This window comes from Peromyscus californicus, unplaced genomic scaffold, assembly GCF_007827085.1.
Source record: "Peromyscus californicus insignis strain IS unplaced genomic scaffold, ASM782708v3 Scaffold_5__1_contigs__length_169319896, whole genome shotgun sequence".
Classification (NCBI taxonomy): domain Eukaryota; kingdom Metazoa; phylum Chordata; class Mammalia; order Rodentia; family Cricetidae; genus Peromyscus; species Peromyscus californicus.
Window position 1 is genome coordinate 79,943,843 of NW_026294573.1, and position 19,906 is coordinate 79,963,748.

The 19,906-nt window shown below is 43.6% G+C and overlaps 1 protein-coding gene across 5 annotated transcripts in view; it reads left to right on the forward strand.

Moving 5' to 3' along the window:
• Positions 1–4,318: 4,318 nt before the first annotated feature.
• Cdk5rap2 (CDK5 regulatory subunit associated protein 2) overlaps positions 4,319–19,906 on the forward strand; it is a 191,474-nt gene continuing 175,886 nt past the window's right edge. For 4 of the 5 annotated variants that reach the window (XM_052716613.1, XM_052716615.1, XM_052716614.1 and 1 more), the window contains exons 1-3: positions 4,319–4,552; positions 12,913–12,980; positions 15,418–15,485. In XM_052716613.1, coding sequence (XP_052572573.1) covers positions 4,497–4,552; positions 12,913–12,980; positions 15,418–15,485 — 192 coding nt within the window. In that variant the 5' untranslated portion in view covers positions 4,319–4,496. Of the gene's footprint in view, positions 4,553–12,912; positions 12,981–15,417; positions 15,486–19,906 lie in introns of those variants that run through there. The other variant, XM_052716617.1, reaches the window with a different exon arrangement.

Sequence of the window (19,906 nt, forward strand, 5' to 3'; positions counted from 1 at the left end):
AACTATAGGCAGGACAACCAAACTAGAAGAATTCTGGGAAGAAGAAACTCAGAGTCAGGAGTTTCCAGCCAGACACAGAGGAAGCAAGATGTTATTTTGAGACACGGTACCAAGCCATGTGGCTAAACATAGAGAAGAGTTATGGGTTAATTTAAGCATAAGAGCTAGTTAGTAATAAGCCTGAGCTACCAGTTGAGCATTTATAAGCAATATTAAGCCTCGGAGGCAATTATCTAAGAAGCAGTTGCCAGGTATTTGGGAACTGGCAGGCAGGAGAGAAACTTCTGCCTACACTTTAAGTTTTTTTTTTTTTTTTTTTTTTTTTCCTGTCCCATATCAGGTGGCTCTTCTTGCATGAGACAGAGATTTTGGATTTTCTTTTTAACAATCATGCTTGAGTTTAGAGAAGAAGAGAGCCATGCTCCAACTCCAAAGTCAGCTTTAATTTTTAATTGAACTGGGACTATAAAAAGACCATTTGTATTACATGTCTGTAGAGAACAGCAGAAACAAACATTTGAGAAGATTTATGGAATTTTATCCTGTTGGAAATGTAATATAACAACAGGCCAATTTACGCTTTTTGGGGGGACATTTTCTCTGGATATGTCCTTTTTCTCCAGATGTCTCAATTGTCCAGTGATCTTCAGATTCCTTCTTTGGATGCCTTCATTTTTCTGGAAAGACAAAAACAAAACCCTGCCCTAACCCTAATCTGATCAAATGAAAAGCATCTGTTAGTCTTATAAATTAGTTTAGATTGAATGATCACACTGTTAGATGAACTATCTCCTCTTCTAATTGAGAGATCCTGACTCCAAGCAGGCTTTATTTGTCAGAACACAAGTAAAATATCACACAACATAAGCCTGTAGCAAATTGTATTGTATCAGTAAAACTTCTTTTTTTCCCCTTGTCTTTGACAACAGCTGTATTATGGTTGTATAAGACATGAATATTTTCAGGAGCTGGGTAAAGGTAAACATGATGAATTCACACACACACACACACACACACACACACACACACACACACGCACACTTTTGAGGTTGGGTCTCTCTCACCTCAAAATATATAGCCCATGTTGGCCTCAAACTTATGATCCTCCTTCTTTAGCCTCCTAAGTGCTAGGATTATAGTTGTGTATCACCATACTTAGCTTTCTTATACTTCTTTTGCAATATTTTTTCAAAGTCTGAAATTGTTGCTAAAACGAAAAGCTGAGAAACGACATATGGCCTTTGACAAATCTCTTTTTCCTCACTGAATAGAGTTTTCTTCTGTTAAAACTTTGTTCACAGTGAGAGAAAGCTGCTTGAGATAACCAGCTTGTAAAGAAGAAAGGTGTATTTTGATTGATGGTTTCTGAGGCACTAGTTCATAATTATTTAGCCCCACTGTGGTGGTAGTACAGTACAGCATGATGGGAGCACATGGCAGAGTTGCTGTTCACCTCCTAGCAGCCAAGAAGCAAACATTGAGGAAGAAGGGAGAAATCAGAATCCTCTTATCCCCTTCAAGTGCATGCCTCCAATGACCTGCCTTCCTTAAAGTAGACCTACCTCTTAAAGATTGCACCATCTTCTAATAGGGACCTAAAAGGATATGGCTGTGGCTTCTGTCACTTAGTTCATCACCAGGGTTGATTTGGCTGGCTAGGCTAGTGCCCCCTTCCTCTCTCACTGCTTTATGTGTGTCCTTCCAGAACCTCCAGGCTCTACTGAAGATGACAACCTTCCCTGATGGAGGAGAACTATTCTTCCATCAAGGGCATATGAGAAGTTGGGCTCCCCTGCTAGAACTTACAAACAAGTTCTCATGGTCCACCATCTTCTAATAGCATCACAGCTTGTGACCACATTTTGATTTGTGGAACTTTGGATCCAAACTGTAGTGTTGCTCATCTGTATGGGTGGTGGGGACAATCATCCTAGTCTGCTTACTAGTGTCAGGAAGGAAAAATAGACTAGTACAAAGAACAATGTGAATGTTGTAATCCGTAAAAAGTTATTCTTGTTGTTAGTAATAGCAACTCCACTGTCTTGAGCTGCTACAACTTCAGAGGGTTCCTGCCAAATCAAAAGCATCTGGACACAAACCACTTCCAGCCACGCAGAATGCCCTGGTCCAAAGAAGTAATAATGCTGTCTTTGTGGCTGGATGGCTGTTGTCAAGGAGATGGCTCCAGATAGCCCAGACAGCTGATGGGAGTGATGTCACTTCTGGGCTTGGCAGAAAGAAAAACCACAATGAGAAAAACAGGGCAATGGTCTCTCTGTCTCTAACCATGAATATGCTACAGTAGCAGGAAAAACAACTTCCGATATAGTTTTTCCTTTGTATAACGGATTCTATTTTCAGTTTTCAGGTTCACCAAAGGTTAAGCTCATAATCCACAAACATGGTATTACTAAATAGGACACGGGATTAATCCTAATGGGAACTTCCTATAGGTTCTTTATAGTTCTCTACTCAATTTTGAATGTGGGAAAACCAAAGCACTGAAAGGGGAAGAGGTCACAGAACAAGTAGTAGTTAGAATCTAGGCATCCACAATTCCAGTCCTGCAATCCTATCACAGCCACCTGGAGACGTTTGCTTAAAGAATAGAGTCTGGTGATTATAGAATCTAAGTACTGTGCTATCTACACTAGACTTCATGTCTTTCTTTGATTTCTGTTTGTTTTTACATTTCATACATGTATACAGTTTGTAATGATCATATTCATCACCTTCCATTACATTCTCTTGTCCCTATGCACTCCTGATAACTCTGTTCTTTCCAACTAGTCTCTTTCCTACTTTCAGGTCCTTCTTCTCCCTGCTGAGTTTAATTAGGGTTGCTTGTATGAGCATGGATGGGGGGTTATTCACTGGAGTATGTGCAACTTACCACGGAAGATAATGACACCTTCTCCTCCAGCAATCACAGATCTCATGTCTGAATTGTAAGTTCTAAGATGGAAAAAGAACTGAACACTTGGGGAATATGGCCTTTCTGAACCATTTAGGGCATTGGAGTTCAGAGGCATCTGGGCTCAAATTACAGCTCTGACTCTTGCCGGTTTGTAAAGAAAGAATGTTTGGGGTTACTGGGGAATGAGAATGAGTATGAACATGTGCACATATAGAATTACTATTGACAGAATTCCTAAAGATATCTCAGGTCATCCTCACAAAAACCTTATTGGATAGGTACTAGCCCCACTCTCTCAGATTGAGCACTTGAGCTTGTCCGTCAAAGGCACCCACTCGTTCCCTCAGGACCACAGAATATAGCAGGTAAAAGTCTCACCCTACAAGTCTGGAGCTTGTGGTGCCCAAGTACAAAGAGCCTTGTAACTGTACAGTGCCCAGTCAAAAAAACCGCAGGACAATCTGCTTTGCTACTAGCGACCACCGTTCCACACTGATGCATCCTCTCCTTCCCTCCCTCTCTCTCCCCCTCCCTTTTTCTCTCCTCCCTCCCTCCCTCCCTTCCCTTCCCTTCCCATTCCTCTCACTGCGGCGTAGATTTATTAAGGAAAAGTGAGGAAAAACTCCTGAGAGTGGGAGGGGCTCCAAGGTAGGAGTAGCTGAAATTCCAATTTTGTCAGGACCATTATCTGGGAGGGCACAGAGTGGCTCCTCTCAGAATATCTTCATTCTGTACAAGGTTAAAACATGGTTCCAGAGAAACCCCGATCTTGATGCCAGGAGTTAAGGATCTGGTTTTAGTGGATAGTAAACTTGTATATTACTTTGGACAAGTCATTTCTTCTCTCTGAGTCTCAGTTTACTGATTGTTGGTGCATGAGTCCTAATGGTAACAAAATTCACTGAAGTATGGCTGACCCCTTTATAGGTATGAGGCTTCAAACTCAAACTAAATTATTGTTTATACCAGTGCTCCACAGGTGGCATTTTTCTAAATCGAGGCAGAACTCAATTATCTGAGTTTCAACATAAGGCAGAAGACTTTAGGGTAAAAGAACCAAGGCGCGAGTGTGGAGTCATGATTATAAAACAGCAAACAGAATTAGAAACTATGAGCTAGAATTAGAAACACCTCCCGCTTAAATTAACTGACTAGGGCGGACTTTCACCCTCAACAAATATGGCCCCTGTCTTGGCTTCGGCCCCAGTGCCCTCACACACAAAAAAAATGGCGGCTAGCCTCTCTCTTCTTAGTATAACGGGTTCAAAGGAGGAGTTTCTGCCCTGAGTTAAGATGGCGCCTACTCACGCTTTCCCTGCCCGGTATTCCCTGCCCGGTTCCAGGCCTGTGCAGGGCGGCTTCACCGCGCGTGCCTGCTGACCCCGCCTTGTTTCCGTAGGAAGAGGCGAGGGAAAGATGGCGGCGGCTGCGGTTTGAATTCCAGCGGCGCCGCTAGACTGAGAACAAGAAGTAGGTTCGAAGGGGCGGGACCTGGGGAACCCAGCGCGTCGCGACAGCTTGGGGAACCAGTGGCGCCGCCGCCGCCGCAGACACCGCTGCCACCATCTCTGTGTTGGTGATGGACTCGGGGATGGAATTGGACGTCACCCTGCCTGGGAGCCTCAGCCGCTGCAGGTGTGTCCCTGGCCTTAGGGTTCGTGGTAACTGGGCTGGGGTTTGTATTGATGGTGGTTCTCTCTCCCAAGGCCTTCGGTTTAATTGAGAATGGTCCCGGCTGCTACCCGTGTGTGCTGGGACCTGGGGGTGTCCAGCCAGCTTCACATTCGTTTATGGGATTCTGGAACATACTTTGAGAGAATGTGTAGGATAGGTAAGGGACTTTTTGAAAGAGTGGGAGGAAGTGGGGCTAATTGGGATTTCTGTTTGTAGGGGCTGGTTGGGACCAGGACCCTAGGGCACTTGGTGATTCAGTATTGTTTGGGGGTTTGCATTCATTATGGGGAGTGTAGTTGTTATTTTAGACTTTGCTTATGGGGTCACACAGTAGCCACCCAGGACAGAGGCATCAGTGCAGGAATTAAGAGCCTTGGCTGGAGAGGGACAGAATTGGATTTAAGTCCAGCCTATAAATTGACTTCTGCTCTGTAAAATGGGCTAATGGTAATACGCACCTATGCACTCACATTATTAGATAAGAATGAAAGAAACAATGGCTGGCCAGCAGTTCTCTTGGCAAGTGTAGAGCTGACACACGACAGTGTTGAAAAGGATGATCTGTGTTACCATCACTACCACTGCTACAAGTTGTGTCTTCTTTCCAAAGCCTTTGGGACCAGGAATTAGATTACTTTGGACGTTTGGAATGGTTTGTTGGCATGAGAACTAAACTAGCCCAGGGTCTAACTCAATGGATCTGCTAATACACTCCTTTCCTTCCTCTCCCAGCCCTGACAGGACAGATGCTACATTCATTTCTGGTAATTCACCTCTTAACCCATTCTAGGCCCTCTAGGCAATTGCCAGCTTCAGGATGAAATTCTGTAATGTGGCTTCCAACTTTCTTCATAGCCTGCTGCATCTACCTTTCTAGCCTCCCCTCTCTCTCTGGTTCCCAACCCTGTCTCTTCCTCAAGCTTTTTGCCCTATGCCTGACTGCCAAACTCTGTGTCAGGCATGATCTTGCTTTGTTATTTCTTGCTCATTTGCCCTTCCTTCACCTTTTGCCTTATTAACATTCCTGTACCACTGCTAGGAAACACTCACTGATATTCCCACCTTTGCCGGGGCTATCTGTACTGTTCCAGATACCCTTGCCTGTCACTGTCTGAACCGTGTCAACAGTCATCAGCACTGTTTAATAGAAATACAACCTGTGGTGTGTATTTAATTAAAAACTGCCTTATAAGCCAGGTGTGGTGGTGTTCACCTTTAATTCTAGCACTCGGGAGGCAAAGGCAGGTGGATCTCAGAGTTCAAGGCTAGCCTGGTTTACAGAGCAAGTTCCAGGACAGCGAGGGCTACACAGAGAAACCCTATTCCAAAAAGCCAAAACAACAGCAACAATAACAAAAACTTTCTGGTAGTCACAATTAAAAAAAGAAAAAAAAGGAAGTGAAATTCCTTTCTTTGTGGTGCTGGAGGTTGAACTCAGGGCCTCACACGTGCTCAGCAAATGCTTAATCACAGAGCAGCAGCACCATTGGCAGCAGGTGAATTAATAACACACTTTATTTAGTTTAATATTTCTGTACGTAATTTTAGCAAAATCTATAGGAAAACTTGTTGATGAGGTATTTTACACTTTGCAATCTTTGACATATGGTATGACTTTTTACACTTAAATTCCTTCTCAGTTTGGACAAACTGCATTTCAAGTTATAGTTAATGGTTTGTGTATTGGACAGTACGGGTGTTGGCTGTTAACATATGGTCACCAGATGAGATGGAGACCTATTTTAGAACAGGAACTAGTTTTGTTCATCTTTGTAACCCCACTTCTTGGCCTAGTGAGTGTCTGGTACACAATAGGAGCAGAGTGGCATTTACTAAACCACTGAGTGAAAAATTATTCTCTGAGGGGCTGCTTTTGTCCCCCTGTTACCTGTGGGACCTCTGAAGCTCAGAGAGTTGAAATGGGGTCACATGAAAAGTCCACGATGAATCAGGACTTAAATCCAAGCTTCCTGACTCCAAAGCCTGTCTGCCTTGTGGCTAGTTGAACTAACCAAACTGAGTATTCAGAGGCCCTTGCAGATCTTCTGGCACTGCACTCACTGGCCCTTCAAGAGTATCAGAAATATTGTGGGAGGGATGGGTCTCCATTAGGTGACCACAACAGGAGAAAAGAGTTCCTGTGATAAAATCATACCTTTCCATTTTAATATGTTGCTTTCTGAGCACTCTTCTCTTGGTAATTTGCAAGCTCCACATTCATAGCCTATACTGAGCCCAGTTTGTCTGTGAACTTTTGTTTCATTAGGTCAGGGTACACTATTTGCTCCGAACCTAATCCTTGTTCGTGTTTCAAACAGCTTTAATATCCCTGTGTAATTTGGACCCAGGGACCCTGGTCCAGTTAAGACTTTTACATTTTTTTTATGTAGAAAAACCCTGTGCTTGGCAGTCAGTATGACAGCACAGAGGACAGTATAAACCCTCTTTCAGCCACTTACTAGTTATGCTGCTTTGAATAAGTCACTTCCCTTCCAAGCCTCAGTTTCCCTTTGTTGATAAACTTATTGGTGGCTGTGTGGATGAAGTAAGAAAGAGTGCACATAGGAAGCACCTGGCACATACTGGAGAAGATGTGAACTCAGCTTGTGTTCTTAACTCATACCACCACGCACACTGTTGGCTATACAGGATCCTCAACACTGCAGCCCTCAGTTCATCTCTTTGTTTACACGCCAAGAGTCTGTCTGTGCTCAGCTGGGAGTGTCCTGGGGCCTGAACGCAAGCTTATTGAATCACGGGTTGCTCTAGCACATGTCCATTAAGTGCTTGCCGCCTTGGTAGGAGCAGACTGGAAGGAAATGTTTAGCCATATGCACAATTTGATTTGTACCAGGAGAAAGGCTCTGAAAAGAGGACGTGAGGGTGAAATCAGATGAGGGCTTGATGGTAGTGGGAGGGCTAGCTTGGATCCAGGGTATTCGTGGGCGGTGAGGCTTGAGGAGAATGGTGGTTCCTCAGTTAGTAAAGAGTCTGAGTTTGATCCTCAGAACCCATATATAAAATGCTTGGCATGGTGTTGTGTACTAGAGAGGCTGAGATCAGAGGATCCCTAGGCATGGTAAATTAGCCAGGTTAGCCCAATCTGCAAACCCTAGGCCCAAGGAAAAAGACCCTGTTTCAAACAAAACAAAACAGCCAAGGCAGGTGGCTCCTGAGGAATGGGCTCCAGGTTAGCCTCTCACCTCCAGCTATGTCTGCACACTCTTGTGCATGCACCACCCACACTGCCATGTGCCTCAAACATGAACAGGTGCACATACATGAAGAAGTAAAGCTTCCCCATTTAAAGTAAACTACAGAGTGTAAATGATGTGCCAACATCACCATAATCCAAGTATAGCACATTTTCATTATTTGAAAATAAACCCGTGTCCCCTGGCAATCCTTCCTCATTTTTCTGTTGTCACCTTGTCCCCACATCAGGCTCCCTTGCCCACAATCAATATTTTTACTCATAGTATTGTCTGTTTACATATAAGGTACCTTACAGTACACATTCTTTTGTGAGACCCACATGGCTGCATGCATCACTACTTTTTTCCCTTTTGTGTCAAATAATAGTCTTGTTGTACTGTGTACCATGTTTTGTTCATGTCAATGGATTTTTTTTTTTTGTCCATTATGAATACTGTTAAGAACCTTTATTTGGATATGAGTTTTATGTGGATGTGAGTTTTCACTGATGTTGGGTTCCACCCAGAACTAGAACTGCCAGGCTGTATGGGAACTCTGTGCTTATTATTTGAGGGACTACAGAACACAGTTCCAAAGATGGGGCATCGTTTGTCTCTCTTACCAGCAACGTCTTGCAGGTTCTGGGTTTTTTGTACTTCACTAGCACTTTCATTGGCTTTTTGACTTGAGCAATCATTGCAGGTGTGATATGATACGTCACTGTAGAATTGATCGTTTAGAGCCGGGCGGTGGTGGCGCACGCCTTTAATCCTAGCACTTGGGAGGCAGAGGCAGGTGGATCTCTGTGAGTTCGAGGCCAGCCTGGTCTCCAAAGCGAGTTCCAGTAAAAGCGCAAAGCTACACAGAGAAACCCTGTCTCGGAAAAAAAAAAAAAAAAAAAAAAAAAGAATTGATCGTTTAGTGCCTGATGATAGTATATATATATCTTTTCATGTGCTTCTTAACCATTTGTATGTTTTCTTTGCTGACATGTCAGTTTAAAAAAATGTGAATTATTTCAGCTTGGCAATTTCACTTCTTCATATCTGCTCTAGAGGCATCCTCATACATGTACACAATGGGACCAGTGTACAGATATTCATACAGCATGGTTTTTAAAAGAACTGCTTGGAAACAAGTTGAATTCCTGTTAGCAGGGGATTGGGTAAATACACATCCTTTCAAAAGCGTCTTTCAGACTGTTTGCAACCCACTGCTGGCTCTTAAAAGTCAGCTTCCTAGGTTACAGCCAGACCTTTAAAAGTAGGACAGAACAGAGACAGTTTCAGGCATTACGGAATTCTTTTATGGATCATTGCCAGTAATGTTTGAAAATTACTGCTGCAGAATGCTTGGTAGGGTTACAAATGTGGACACAGACCCATGTGTATAGTCACCAAAACTTTAGGATGAATCTGTAGCCGGAGTTTTCCTGCCTGGCCCATGGTCAGGGCAAATCTCTCTCACCTGCCAGTCCCACAGCCGCTCAGACCCAACCAAGTAAACACAGAGACTTATATTGGTTACAAACTGTATGGCCGTGGCAGGCTTCTTGCTAACTGTTCTTACAGCTTAAATTAATCCATTTCTATTAATCTATACCTTGCCACGTGGCTTGTGGCTTACCGGCATCTTCATATGCTGTTTGTCATCCTGGCGGCTGGCAGTGTCTCTCTCTCAGCCTTCCACTTCCCAGCTTTATTCTCCTCCTTGTCCCACCTACACTTCCTGCCTAGCCAATGGCCACTCAGTGTTTTATTTATTGACTAATCAGGAACACATTTGCCATACAGAACATCCCACAGCACGAATCTGTAGCTAAAAGAAGGGTGGTGTAGAGTATCACACACTGTGATTGCAGTGTGTGTGTGTGTGTGTGTGTGTTTGTGTGTGTGTGTGTGTGTGTGTGTATGTATGTGTGTATGTGTGTGTGTCCATCCTTTTGTGTCCCTTCATGCATCTTCCTCTACCTATTGCTCCCCACCTTGGTTTTTGAGACAGAGTTGCTCATTGAACCTGGAGCTTGCATATTTTGGCTAGACTGGCTGATCAGCAAGCCCCCATTTGCATATTTTAGCACCATCCCTACCAGTGATGGCGTTACAGGTATGTGCCATTACACCCGGCTTTTACATGGGTTCTTGGTATCCAAACTGAGCTATTTATGCTTGTACAATGAACACTTTGCCCACTGAGCCATCTCCCCAGCCATTTGTCTTCTTTTAAACCAAAAAATAAAACTATGATTCTCTGCATATAAATGCCCAGGAGAAGGCCAGCAGGCACCTTGTTTCTGAAGTCAGTGGTTTCCTCTTAAGTAACTGGGTTGGGAATCGCTAGTGAGAAAGAGCTTTAGGTATATATGATTTTTATCTTTATGCATTACTTCTCTAATTAAAATTCATGTCATACAGTGAAAAAGAAAGTTCAGAGACAAACAATAGTGAATTTGTTCATTCAGTTGTTTTTTCAGGGTGGTGTCCAGTTCTGCCCCAGCTCTGATGGCACTGCCAGTGAAAAGCTTAGTCTCCTTTGTGTCTTCTAGTGTACAAGGATAATTTTTTCTGGCAAATAGAAGCACAGAAAGAGATGGCTTCTCTAGAGAGGGAATAAAATAAGACAGGAGGATGAGGTAGAGAAGTGCCCTTCCTCCTGGTGCCCAAGGCCCACCCTTTTAACACATGGTAGGTGCTCAGCATTTTATGAATGTTTGTCCATTCATTCAGTAAAGAATAGTGGCCATGGCCTGTGCTGAGGACCAGAAGACCCTTCCTCTTCTCATTCATTCTGCATCATCCCTACCCCTGGCATTAGGAGGCCAGAATAGTGAGGATGTGCAAAGTGTGGGAAGTGAAATCATGCCAGTGTAGGCTTTCTACCTTTACTTTTGGAGACCTGTGTTTTCATTTAGAAAGAAAGAAAGAAAAAGAAAGAACGAAGAAAGAAAGAAAGGAAGGAAGGAAGGAAGGAAGGAAGGAAGGAAGGAAGGAAGGAAGGAAAGGAAGGAAGAAAAAACATTTAAAAAGTAGCACCCATTCAAAAGATGGTGGCTGAACTTGATTTTAGTTTTTAAAATTCAGTTTAGAAAATGGACTTTGTCCTTTTAGTGATGCTTATTGGAAGAAGTAGAAAATTAAGATGAAGGGAAACATCTTATTTCCCTGCAAGTGATACTTTTGGTTCTTCAGAATATTTTCTTGGTGTTAGGTGTTTGTAGCTCACCACCTTTCTAAAAAAGATGTAGAATGACTTTACATATGATTTGTCATGATTGAAGACATGTTCTACTTAGGTTTCCCCAGTTATTTTTATAGCTGGCCTTCAAGTGCTCATTTTCTTGGTGTTGGATTTTTGTTTTTCCAGGTTTTTTCTTGGTGTCATCTTGAAGCTCTTGTTTCGGTTCAAAGTTTGTTGATCAGGAATTGTCTGAGATGGGACATGTTCATGGAGTTAGATGCAGGAAAACAGGTTTGCCCTGGAGTCATGTAGAGCTTTCTTTAAATCTTTTTATGTTGTATCAGGGAGGTGTTAGACATTGTCTTGGTCAGAGTAACTTTTACTGTGATGAAACACCATGACCATAGCAACTTGGGTGTGGGGGAGGGCGTATTTCACTTACACTTTCAAGTAACAGTCCATCACTGAGGGAAGTCAGGGCAGGAACTTGCATAGGACAGGAAACTGGAGGTGGGAGCTGATGTAGAAGCCTTGGAGGAGTGCTGATTACTGGCTTGTTCCTCATGGCTTCCTCAGCCTGCTTTCTTGTAGTACCAGGGACCACCAGCCCAGGGTTGGCACCACCCATATTGGACTGGGCCCTCCCCCATTAATCACTAATTAAGAAAGTGCCATACAGTTGGATCTTCTCAATTGAGGTTCCCTAGTTTCGGGTAACTCTAGCCTGTGTCAAGTTGACAGCACAGACATAAAAGGCCTGGATTCTAGACTTGGTTCTTCACTTTGCTTCAGGGCCTTCCTTTAGAAAATGCATGCACCTTCAGGGAATGGGCAGTTGGAACAAGTGTAAATATTTTATAAATTGCAAAGCACTGAGTGTGTGAGGGTGACAGTGATATTCTGTTCTTGTTGGGGAAGCAGCATAATCTGCCAGGCATCTTGTTGGGCACCACGTGTCTTGATTACTTTTTACCAAGCCTGTTGCTCTCTGAAATAGCTGGTGTTCTCCTATTGGAGTGGAAAAGCTGTGAGACTGGGAGAGGTGCAAACAGGACTTAGAACAGACTGCAGGGGTGTGTCTGTTGTAGTTTAGATTTCTGTCACTGTCCCCAAATCCTCACCGAACTTCATTAGGCAATATGACAATGACAGTGTCGTAGATCAATGACTTTTGCATTTTTATTTGATGTTCCTCAAGTCTGAATTTGTGTCTGTATTAATAAACTTTTCTGTTGCTGTGATAAGACACCATGACCAAGGCAGCTTACAGAAAAAAATAAGTTTATTTGGCACTTACCGTTTTACAAGGTTAGATCTGTGACCGTCATAGTGGAAAGCATGGCGGCAGGCAGGCATGGCACTGGAGCAGTATCTGAGGGCATATGTCATGAGACAGCAATCACTGGGCTGAGAGAGGGGAACTGGGAGTGGAATGGGCTTTTGAAGCCCCATAGCCTTCCCCAAGTGACATACCTTCAATAAGGCCATACCTCCTAATCCTTCCCAAGCAGTTCCATTGACTGGGGACCAAGTATTCAGATATATGAGCCTACTGGGGTTATTCTCATTCAAACCACCATAGTGCCTAATTTCTAGAAGTTTAATTTTTTATTGTGATGACCAGTTGATGATGTCTAACAGATAAAATAAAAAACCCAAGAGGCTTTTAACTGGCATAGTGCCTCCACTTAGTACAAACTTATAGGTTAAATAGCTAAATGACTGTCCACCATGAATGTCACTCAGCTATGAGAACTGGAACTCAGAGCAGGGCTCTCAGCCCTAAAGCCTGAATTCTTCAAGTTCACTGCTTACTACTCCCTGGGCAGCTCAGCACTGTGTCCTTCTTGGCCATGACCCAATGACTGTTACATGAGGTCCATGCTGTCTTACAGGTCTCTTTTGATCAAGTGCTAGATCATCTCTCATCCCACTGTGCTCTCTCCTAGTGGCCTTCACCCTATTCTGCCAAGTGATCTGGATGGCATCAGTGACACTGCTGGCTTGGGAAATGGAGGTAAGCGTGCAAACCAAGAAAAAATCAGGAGTAGGCTAAGACCATGAGCATCTGAGGCCTGGACTTAGCATCTATTGCTCTGGGGCCAAGAGCCCACCTGGCCTGGTCCACAGTGGCACTCAGCATCTTGTACACATGTGCTGATTTGCTTTTAACCTTCTACATAAACATGGACTAGAAGAGTCCATGTCCTTAGACTTGAGTTTACTTCCTGTTAATAAACAGCTATGTGGAGGCTGGACATTGAATTGGTACCAGCTCTGACACTCGGTTCTGTTGGTTTCTACTGCTGAATGCTTAAGGCCCAAGAGAGTTGCTGTCTGGATTTCATTGTACCAGGACTTTCTAGCAGGCTGCGGGCTGGGGTCTAGTCTCAGGAAGTAGCTGCTCAGAATGTAGGTGGTGTTGCTCAATAAGTTGGTAGCATGTTATGTTTAAGCTAGATTATGGGAGACTTCAGTCTGGGTCTTGCGTTCTTCATCATTTTCATTCTAGAAAAAGTGTGTGCCATCCCAAATGTCTGTGTGGGTAATGCTAATAATTTGCATTGCTGAACTATCTTAGAGGTATTTTGACTTGTGCTTGTTTTCTCTTCTCTAAAGTCAGGAGATAAGTGCAAAAAGAAGCTTTTGGAGCAGACAGAATGAGAATGAGAAGGTTTATTTCTAGGAAATGATATAACATAATAAGCCATCCCTAGGTTTTCCTTTGGGACCTGTTAACTTTTACTTGAAACAAAAATTTGATGAGCAGAAAGCTGTGAGGCCTGCCCTCAAATCAGCCCAGGATGTACTTGCCTTCTTGGCAGACTCTGGCCAAGCATTGGGATTCAACTTGGAATATCATTGCCTTCAGACTGAGAACAGATAGACACGAAGTTACTCTGATAAATCATTTGATCGAGGTTAGGAACAGAGATGTGTTAGGTGCTGTGACAAGGATGGGGGAGGAAGGGAGTCAGGTGAGCGTTGCCCAAGACACTGGAGCTGAGTCTTGGCATGGGACTGAGGTAGGGGAATGATGGGATCAGCTTCTCCAACACACGTGGCCGAGTACCGACTGAGGACAGAAGACAAACCCCTGTGCCCTTAGGGACACAGGACCCTGCACATTATCTCTGTCCACACTTGCCTGGCCTGGGGTCTTCTGCTCTCTCTGCCTGCCTCTGCTTGCTGTGTTGAGAGCTCAGCTCAAAGCTCTCTACCTTCTTTTGCTTTCCCCGGTTACTTACCGTCCTCTCTCCTCTGAGCATTATATTTGTTTTCCTTATTCCTGTCGGCCTCTTTCCAAGTATTCAGAATCAAACACATCCTCACCCGTTCTCACTCATCCCATCCTGGCCGGAGTCCTGGGACTCTGGCCTGGGTTATCCCAGTTGTCCTCTAGCTGTTGCCATTCTTTCTCTGCTGGACCCCTTACAGTCTGTTCTCAGAGAGGCAGCCAGAGGGAGCCTGAATCTCTTCATGTTGCTCTCACTCAGTCCTCCAAACAGCAGTGCAGTGGTTAGCCTTCTCACTTTACATTTCTCTGTCCCAAATCACCCTTTAGCATAGTAAGTGATCACCCAGTTTTGTCTCTTTCCTCCCTCCAGGATGGCTGTATTTGTTTCTTGTTGTAGGCAGACCCAGAAAGCCCTGGCAGGAAGCAACCTTTCAGTGCAGCTTTGTCAGAGAGTGGATTGATTGTTCAGTCTTTCTGACACACTAATCAGTGTCATGATAGTTTGTTTTCCCGTTTTGCCCACTTGCCTGGGAACCTCTTGGGTGTAGAATCACTGTCTCCTTTACTATTGTTCTCCAGAGCTCAGGCTGGTGCTCGGTGCAGGGCAGGTGAGTGGTAAATGTTTTAATCAATTAGGGAAGCTCTGGAGAGACTGGGTACCAGCCAGGCCTGTATTCACTCCTCAGCAGAGTTGGAGTTTCCTGCCGTTGCCTTCTTTGGGAAGGATACTTTCCTTGGAACATAGGTTCTGTGTTTATGAGTTGCTTTAGGAGGCTTTTCTTGTGTGGCAGTAGAGGTTGAGTAGCCATGGCAGATTTTAGTCCCAAATTGTCTTTGGTGTTTTAAGAAAGTTTGCCAACTCTGCTGTCAAGTCAGTCCGGTTCTGTCTCTGTTACTGACATGTGAGGAGGAGGACGTACATGTCAGGACTGTCTACTTCATCACATGCCCCATATAGTTTTGAGTTCATCCCTTGACATATGTGGCTACATTGGGATCAATGTAGGTAACTTGCCAGTATTGAGAATGTAGCCATTAGAGTGTTCTCTGGACTCAAATCAGTAAATGCCAACAAGCAAGAAGTGCCTGCAGGTACACTGATTTTCTCTTCTGATTTTCTCTTCTGATTTTCTCTTCTGGGCTCTCAGCCCCAGTAGGAATGTTGGGCAGCCTGAATACCCTAATGATTTTCTTTGTCTGGTTTGCCTTCCTATAGTGCTCCCAAACGTGTCAGAAGAAAAGGTCTCTCCCACCAGAGCCCGGAACATGAAAGACTTTGAAAATGTAAGTGAAGATACCAAATCCTCCCCTGCTCTAAGAATTCATATCTGCTGCCACCATGTAGCCAGAGCAGGAGAGAACTGTTGCTCAAGAACTGTTTGAGTAATGCCAGAGGTGGGGGTGGGAGGGTGATGTATGCCTTGTGGTGGGGCTTTCATTGCCTGGGGCCTTCTCTGTGAGGTGTTAACATGTACACACAACCAGTCTGTCATAAAGGTTCTGGTAGGTTCTGACAGGTAATTGGTTTGTTTCTGGTGTCTTGAAGATGAGAGTGTTGCCACACTGGTCAGCGAAGTGGAGCTGACAATGTCATAGGTACATGATTTATAAACCCTCATTGGTCCTTGCTACAACTCATGAGGTATTTTAGCTGTATTTTACAAAGGAGTTCTCAGAGTAGGAGAGACTGATTTATGGTCATATAATAAATCATAAGAGGCAGAACTGGTATTCAAATTCACTTTTTTAGAAAATGAATATTCTTTTAAGATTTATTTTAATCTATTTTTTGAGTGTGTTGTGTGTGTATGTAGTGCATGCATGTGAATATGCTAATGTGTATGTCTGTGTGGGTGTGTGTAAAGGCCAGAGGAAGATGGCAGCTATTTTCCTGTCACTGTCTGCCTTATTTCCTTGAGACAGGATCTCTCACTGAACCAGAAGCTTTTGCAGTTAGGCTGGCAGGCTGACTGGCTAGCCAGCAAAATCACAGGATTTGTCAGTATTGGTAATGCAGTAATTTAGAGCATCTCTGACCCTTCCAGTGCTGGGCTTGCAGGCATACATGGCCCTGCCCAGGTTTGTATTTTTTTAAGTGGGTGCTAGGGATTTGAATTCAGATCCTGATGCCTGTATAACAAGAATTCCACTTCCTGAGCTGCCCAGGTTTTTTTTTTTTTTTTTTTTTTAAGTGGGTGCTGGGGATTTGAATTCAGGTCCTGATGCCCGTATAACAAGAACTCCACCCCCTGAGCTCACTTAGCATTACTGTTCTGCTGCATTGTCCCTCCCTGTCATTTTGTAGATTTCATGGCTGGTGAATGTGCCTTTCATTTGTTAGCAGAGGGGGCTTGTTGTCAAGTAACAGGAAAATAAGGTTACTTTCCCAATTCCAATTCTCTTTAACAAGTTACCTGCTCAACACTCTCATTTATCACGGGAAGAATTAAACTCTTCTTCATTTGTAACCAAATGAAATCCATACAATGCAAGACACAGGAGATATTTATCAAAGAGAAGATGGAGGACACAGAGAGAAGGACGCCTGCAATTAGGCCTCTCTCTCCCCAGTTGTCTTTGCAGAACAGAGTGGTGCTGTCTCTGGATTTAATTTAGAATACTCATTACTGCTAATAGTTATCTGCAAACCACCAGTGACCAATTGAAGAAATGACTTGTCAGATCTCTAATGGAAACAAGTAATTTTTGAGCTTTGAGTTGTTATAATTTCAGCTGTACATGCGCTGTTACGCTGTGGGGTCTGGGGCCTGAACTGAATGAGATTTGATTGTTCCACATCATGTATAATTAAAATATGTTCTCCTGTTAAATGCTTGTTCTTATTTGATCATAAGAGTAATAATAGCTGGTGTTTAGGCCCTGGCTCCGAGCTGGGCACTTTCAGTATGAATCTCTTTATAGACGTCCTTTTAATATTAAAGCATCTTTGCAAGATCAAGAGTTATTATTTATTGTTGAAGAACACAGTTTTAAATTTCATTATCAGATGAGGAAATTTAGCAGCATTGTATAATTTTGGCTTTGCATCTGCCTTTTGAACCCAAAGGAATACTGAATCCTGCCCTATTTAAGATACATAAGAGATACTGAGGCTTGGGGATGTAATGTAGCAAAGGTGTTCTCAGAGGACCTTACTAAGGACCACAACTTCTCCACATAGAATGTCTGTTGATCCCCTTTTGCTGGTGACTTTTGGCCAGCCTCTTGACCTCCCTGTATTTCCTCTCCTTTACAGTGGGCTGTTAGGAGGATGAAGCCTCTGTCCTATCATTGAGTACACCCATGTGTCTGGTGGCCCTCCTTCTCTTTACTGTCTTATTACTGTCATTTTTCTCAGCTCTGCCTTGTGATTGAAGTTTCTCTTGCTCAGACTGTTCTTGATGGCCAAAATCTCATTTTTCTTGAAGGTGAGGGAGAGCTTTCTATGCCAATATGTTTTAGAATTTATGTTTTTTCTTTATGACTGTGGTCCTTTGGCTGCTGTTAGGTTTTTATGGCATTAATATTTTTTATTGTAGCATTTTCGAGAGCAAATTCTGCAGCTGAAATTGAAATGACCACACTGTTCTCACTGTCTCCCTTTCAGGTCTTTATAAGTCACTGAAATTTTTCATTTGGCCTGAGCTACATTTTGTAGCTTCAATCTCTGTGGTGGTACTCTGAGCTTTCTGGGAGATGCTTATAGGAAAAGAACTTGGCATCTAAAGCGAGATTTAAAGTGTCATGCATATTAGAGGGAGACAGAATAATTTTGAGTTAAAAAGGAAACTCCTGCTTTTCTCCTTCTAGTTTCAGGTGACTACTGTGTGATCAGCAGCAGTTGCGTTTAACTAGAATTTATGAAGGCATTGATCTGCTTGTGGTTTTGCTTAGAGTTTATCTGTTCAATAAACAGTTTCACAAGGACAAGCCAGGTTGTCTGTCAGGGGTTGGGGAATCTGCATTGGGTTCTGCTCAGGTAAGTTTACCTGTTATGGTCTGATTGGAAAGATGGATAGGAAGACAGTTTGGTGATGCAGTGAGTGCACAAGCAGAGGGTACTGTGTGGTCGCCTGTGGATATCACAGACAGGTAGGGGTTGGGCAAGGGAAGAGGGCTTGGAGATACTATGTAGACAAAGATTCACATGTAGTGTTGAGAGAACATGTTAATAAAGCCAGGAAACTGAGAATGTTTTGCTCAAAATGACGCTATCTCAAGGAAATAAAGCTTAGAAGTAGGTCCAGTTCTGGACTCTTGCACTGCTGACTTTTGTCTTGAAGGAGAAAGGGGGACCAGTGATAGATAAGGGAAGTAAATGACCGGAAATTGTGCTTTCAAAAGATTACCCAACTCTGTGAATGTAAGGAGTAGAGTTTTGAGGGGGACATTGGTGGCAAGGTGATAAGGTTAGAGGAGACCTGAGGGGTCTAGTATGGAAAGAGCAGAGCCAGACCCTAGGACATGAAAGAGATGAATGCAGAGTGGAGTCCAAGCATGGAGGCAAGAGATGGAGAGTAGGTTAGATCACGAGCTTAGAGATATGGAGAGTGGAATCAAAACATGGGGTGAAGAGGGAAGCTGTGGAGAGTGAGGTCTTATCATAGAGGCCAGAGATGCAGAGACCTGAGTCAGAGCATAAGAGAGATGTGTAAAGAGTGTGGTCATAGCTGCAGAGCTAGAGGAGCTCTGGTCATTTGACAAGCCAGGGCCTGGAAGCCCAAAGGGCTAGGGACTCACTCAGCCTTTGAACTCAAGCCTTATGGCACAAGATCTTCCTTGGGGTTTCACAGTGTTGTACAAACACTAATGTGAATACTAGGCTCCTTCCTTTGTGTATTGAAACTGGTACCTGGTCACTGACTGTCTGTATTGACTGATGATAAAGTCAGCTGTACATATGGAAGGCCTTATTTAGTTCACTGGAAGCCTGATTTTGAGCTTTCTTGATGTTGTGTAGTAGGGTCTTTGGAGCAAACGGGACCTGGTGAAGTCAGCATTTTGTGAAGGCCTGTGTTTATCTACTGGTACCTGGACTAGGCACATTGTCCCTTAAAAATGATTGTGGATGAATGAGGAAGACCCCATATCTGGTGTGAATAGAAGAGTTCAACTCTGGTTTTTGACAGAGGGTGGCATGAGTAGTTTCCCTTTCAGTTGTTCTCATGGAAGCATCAGTGAGGGACCAGTGTTCAAATGGGTGTGTTGGACCTTAATTGCCTCCTATTAGACCTTCAGGTTTCTCATTTCTCAAAGTTACATATGAGACTGTGGTAACTGTCCTTGTGCATATTGTCTTTATATTTGCATACTTCTTTTTGGGGGGGATAAATGACTGGAAATGGGAGTTCTGGATGCCCCAAGCTTTAAATCAAAATCACATGTAGGCCAACAGTAGACCCTAGAGTAGGATTGACTTCCCACTGGTGTCTTCTCCAAGGAACTGGGAGAAACCTGGGTAGGTGAGACTGAAAAGCTGGTCTGCATCATGTCCCAGCCTGATCTATTAGAGATTCTGGAGTTCTTAGGTCAAAGCCCTTATTCCTACTTGTTGAAAAGCTTGGCCTCAGCTGAGGCAGTTGCTCAGATTTGAGTGTCTAATCTGATTGGCAAGGTTCGTATCTTGAAATTTACTCTGTAATACCTGTGCTTCAGGTCGTTTGTCACTGGAGAGCAGCCCCCTTGTCCTCTACCCCATGTCTACA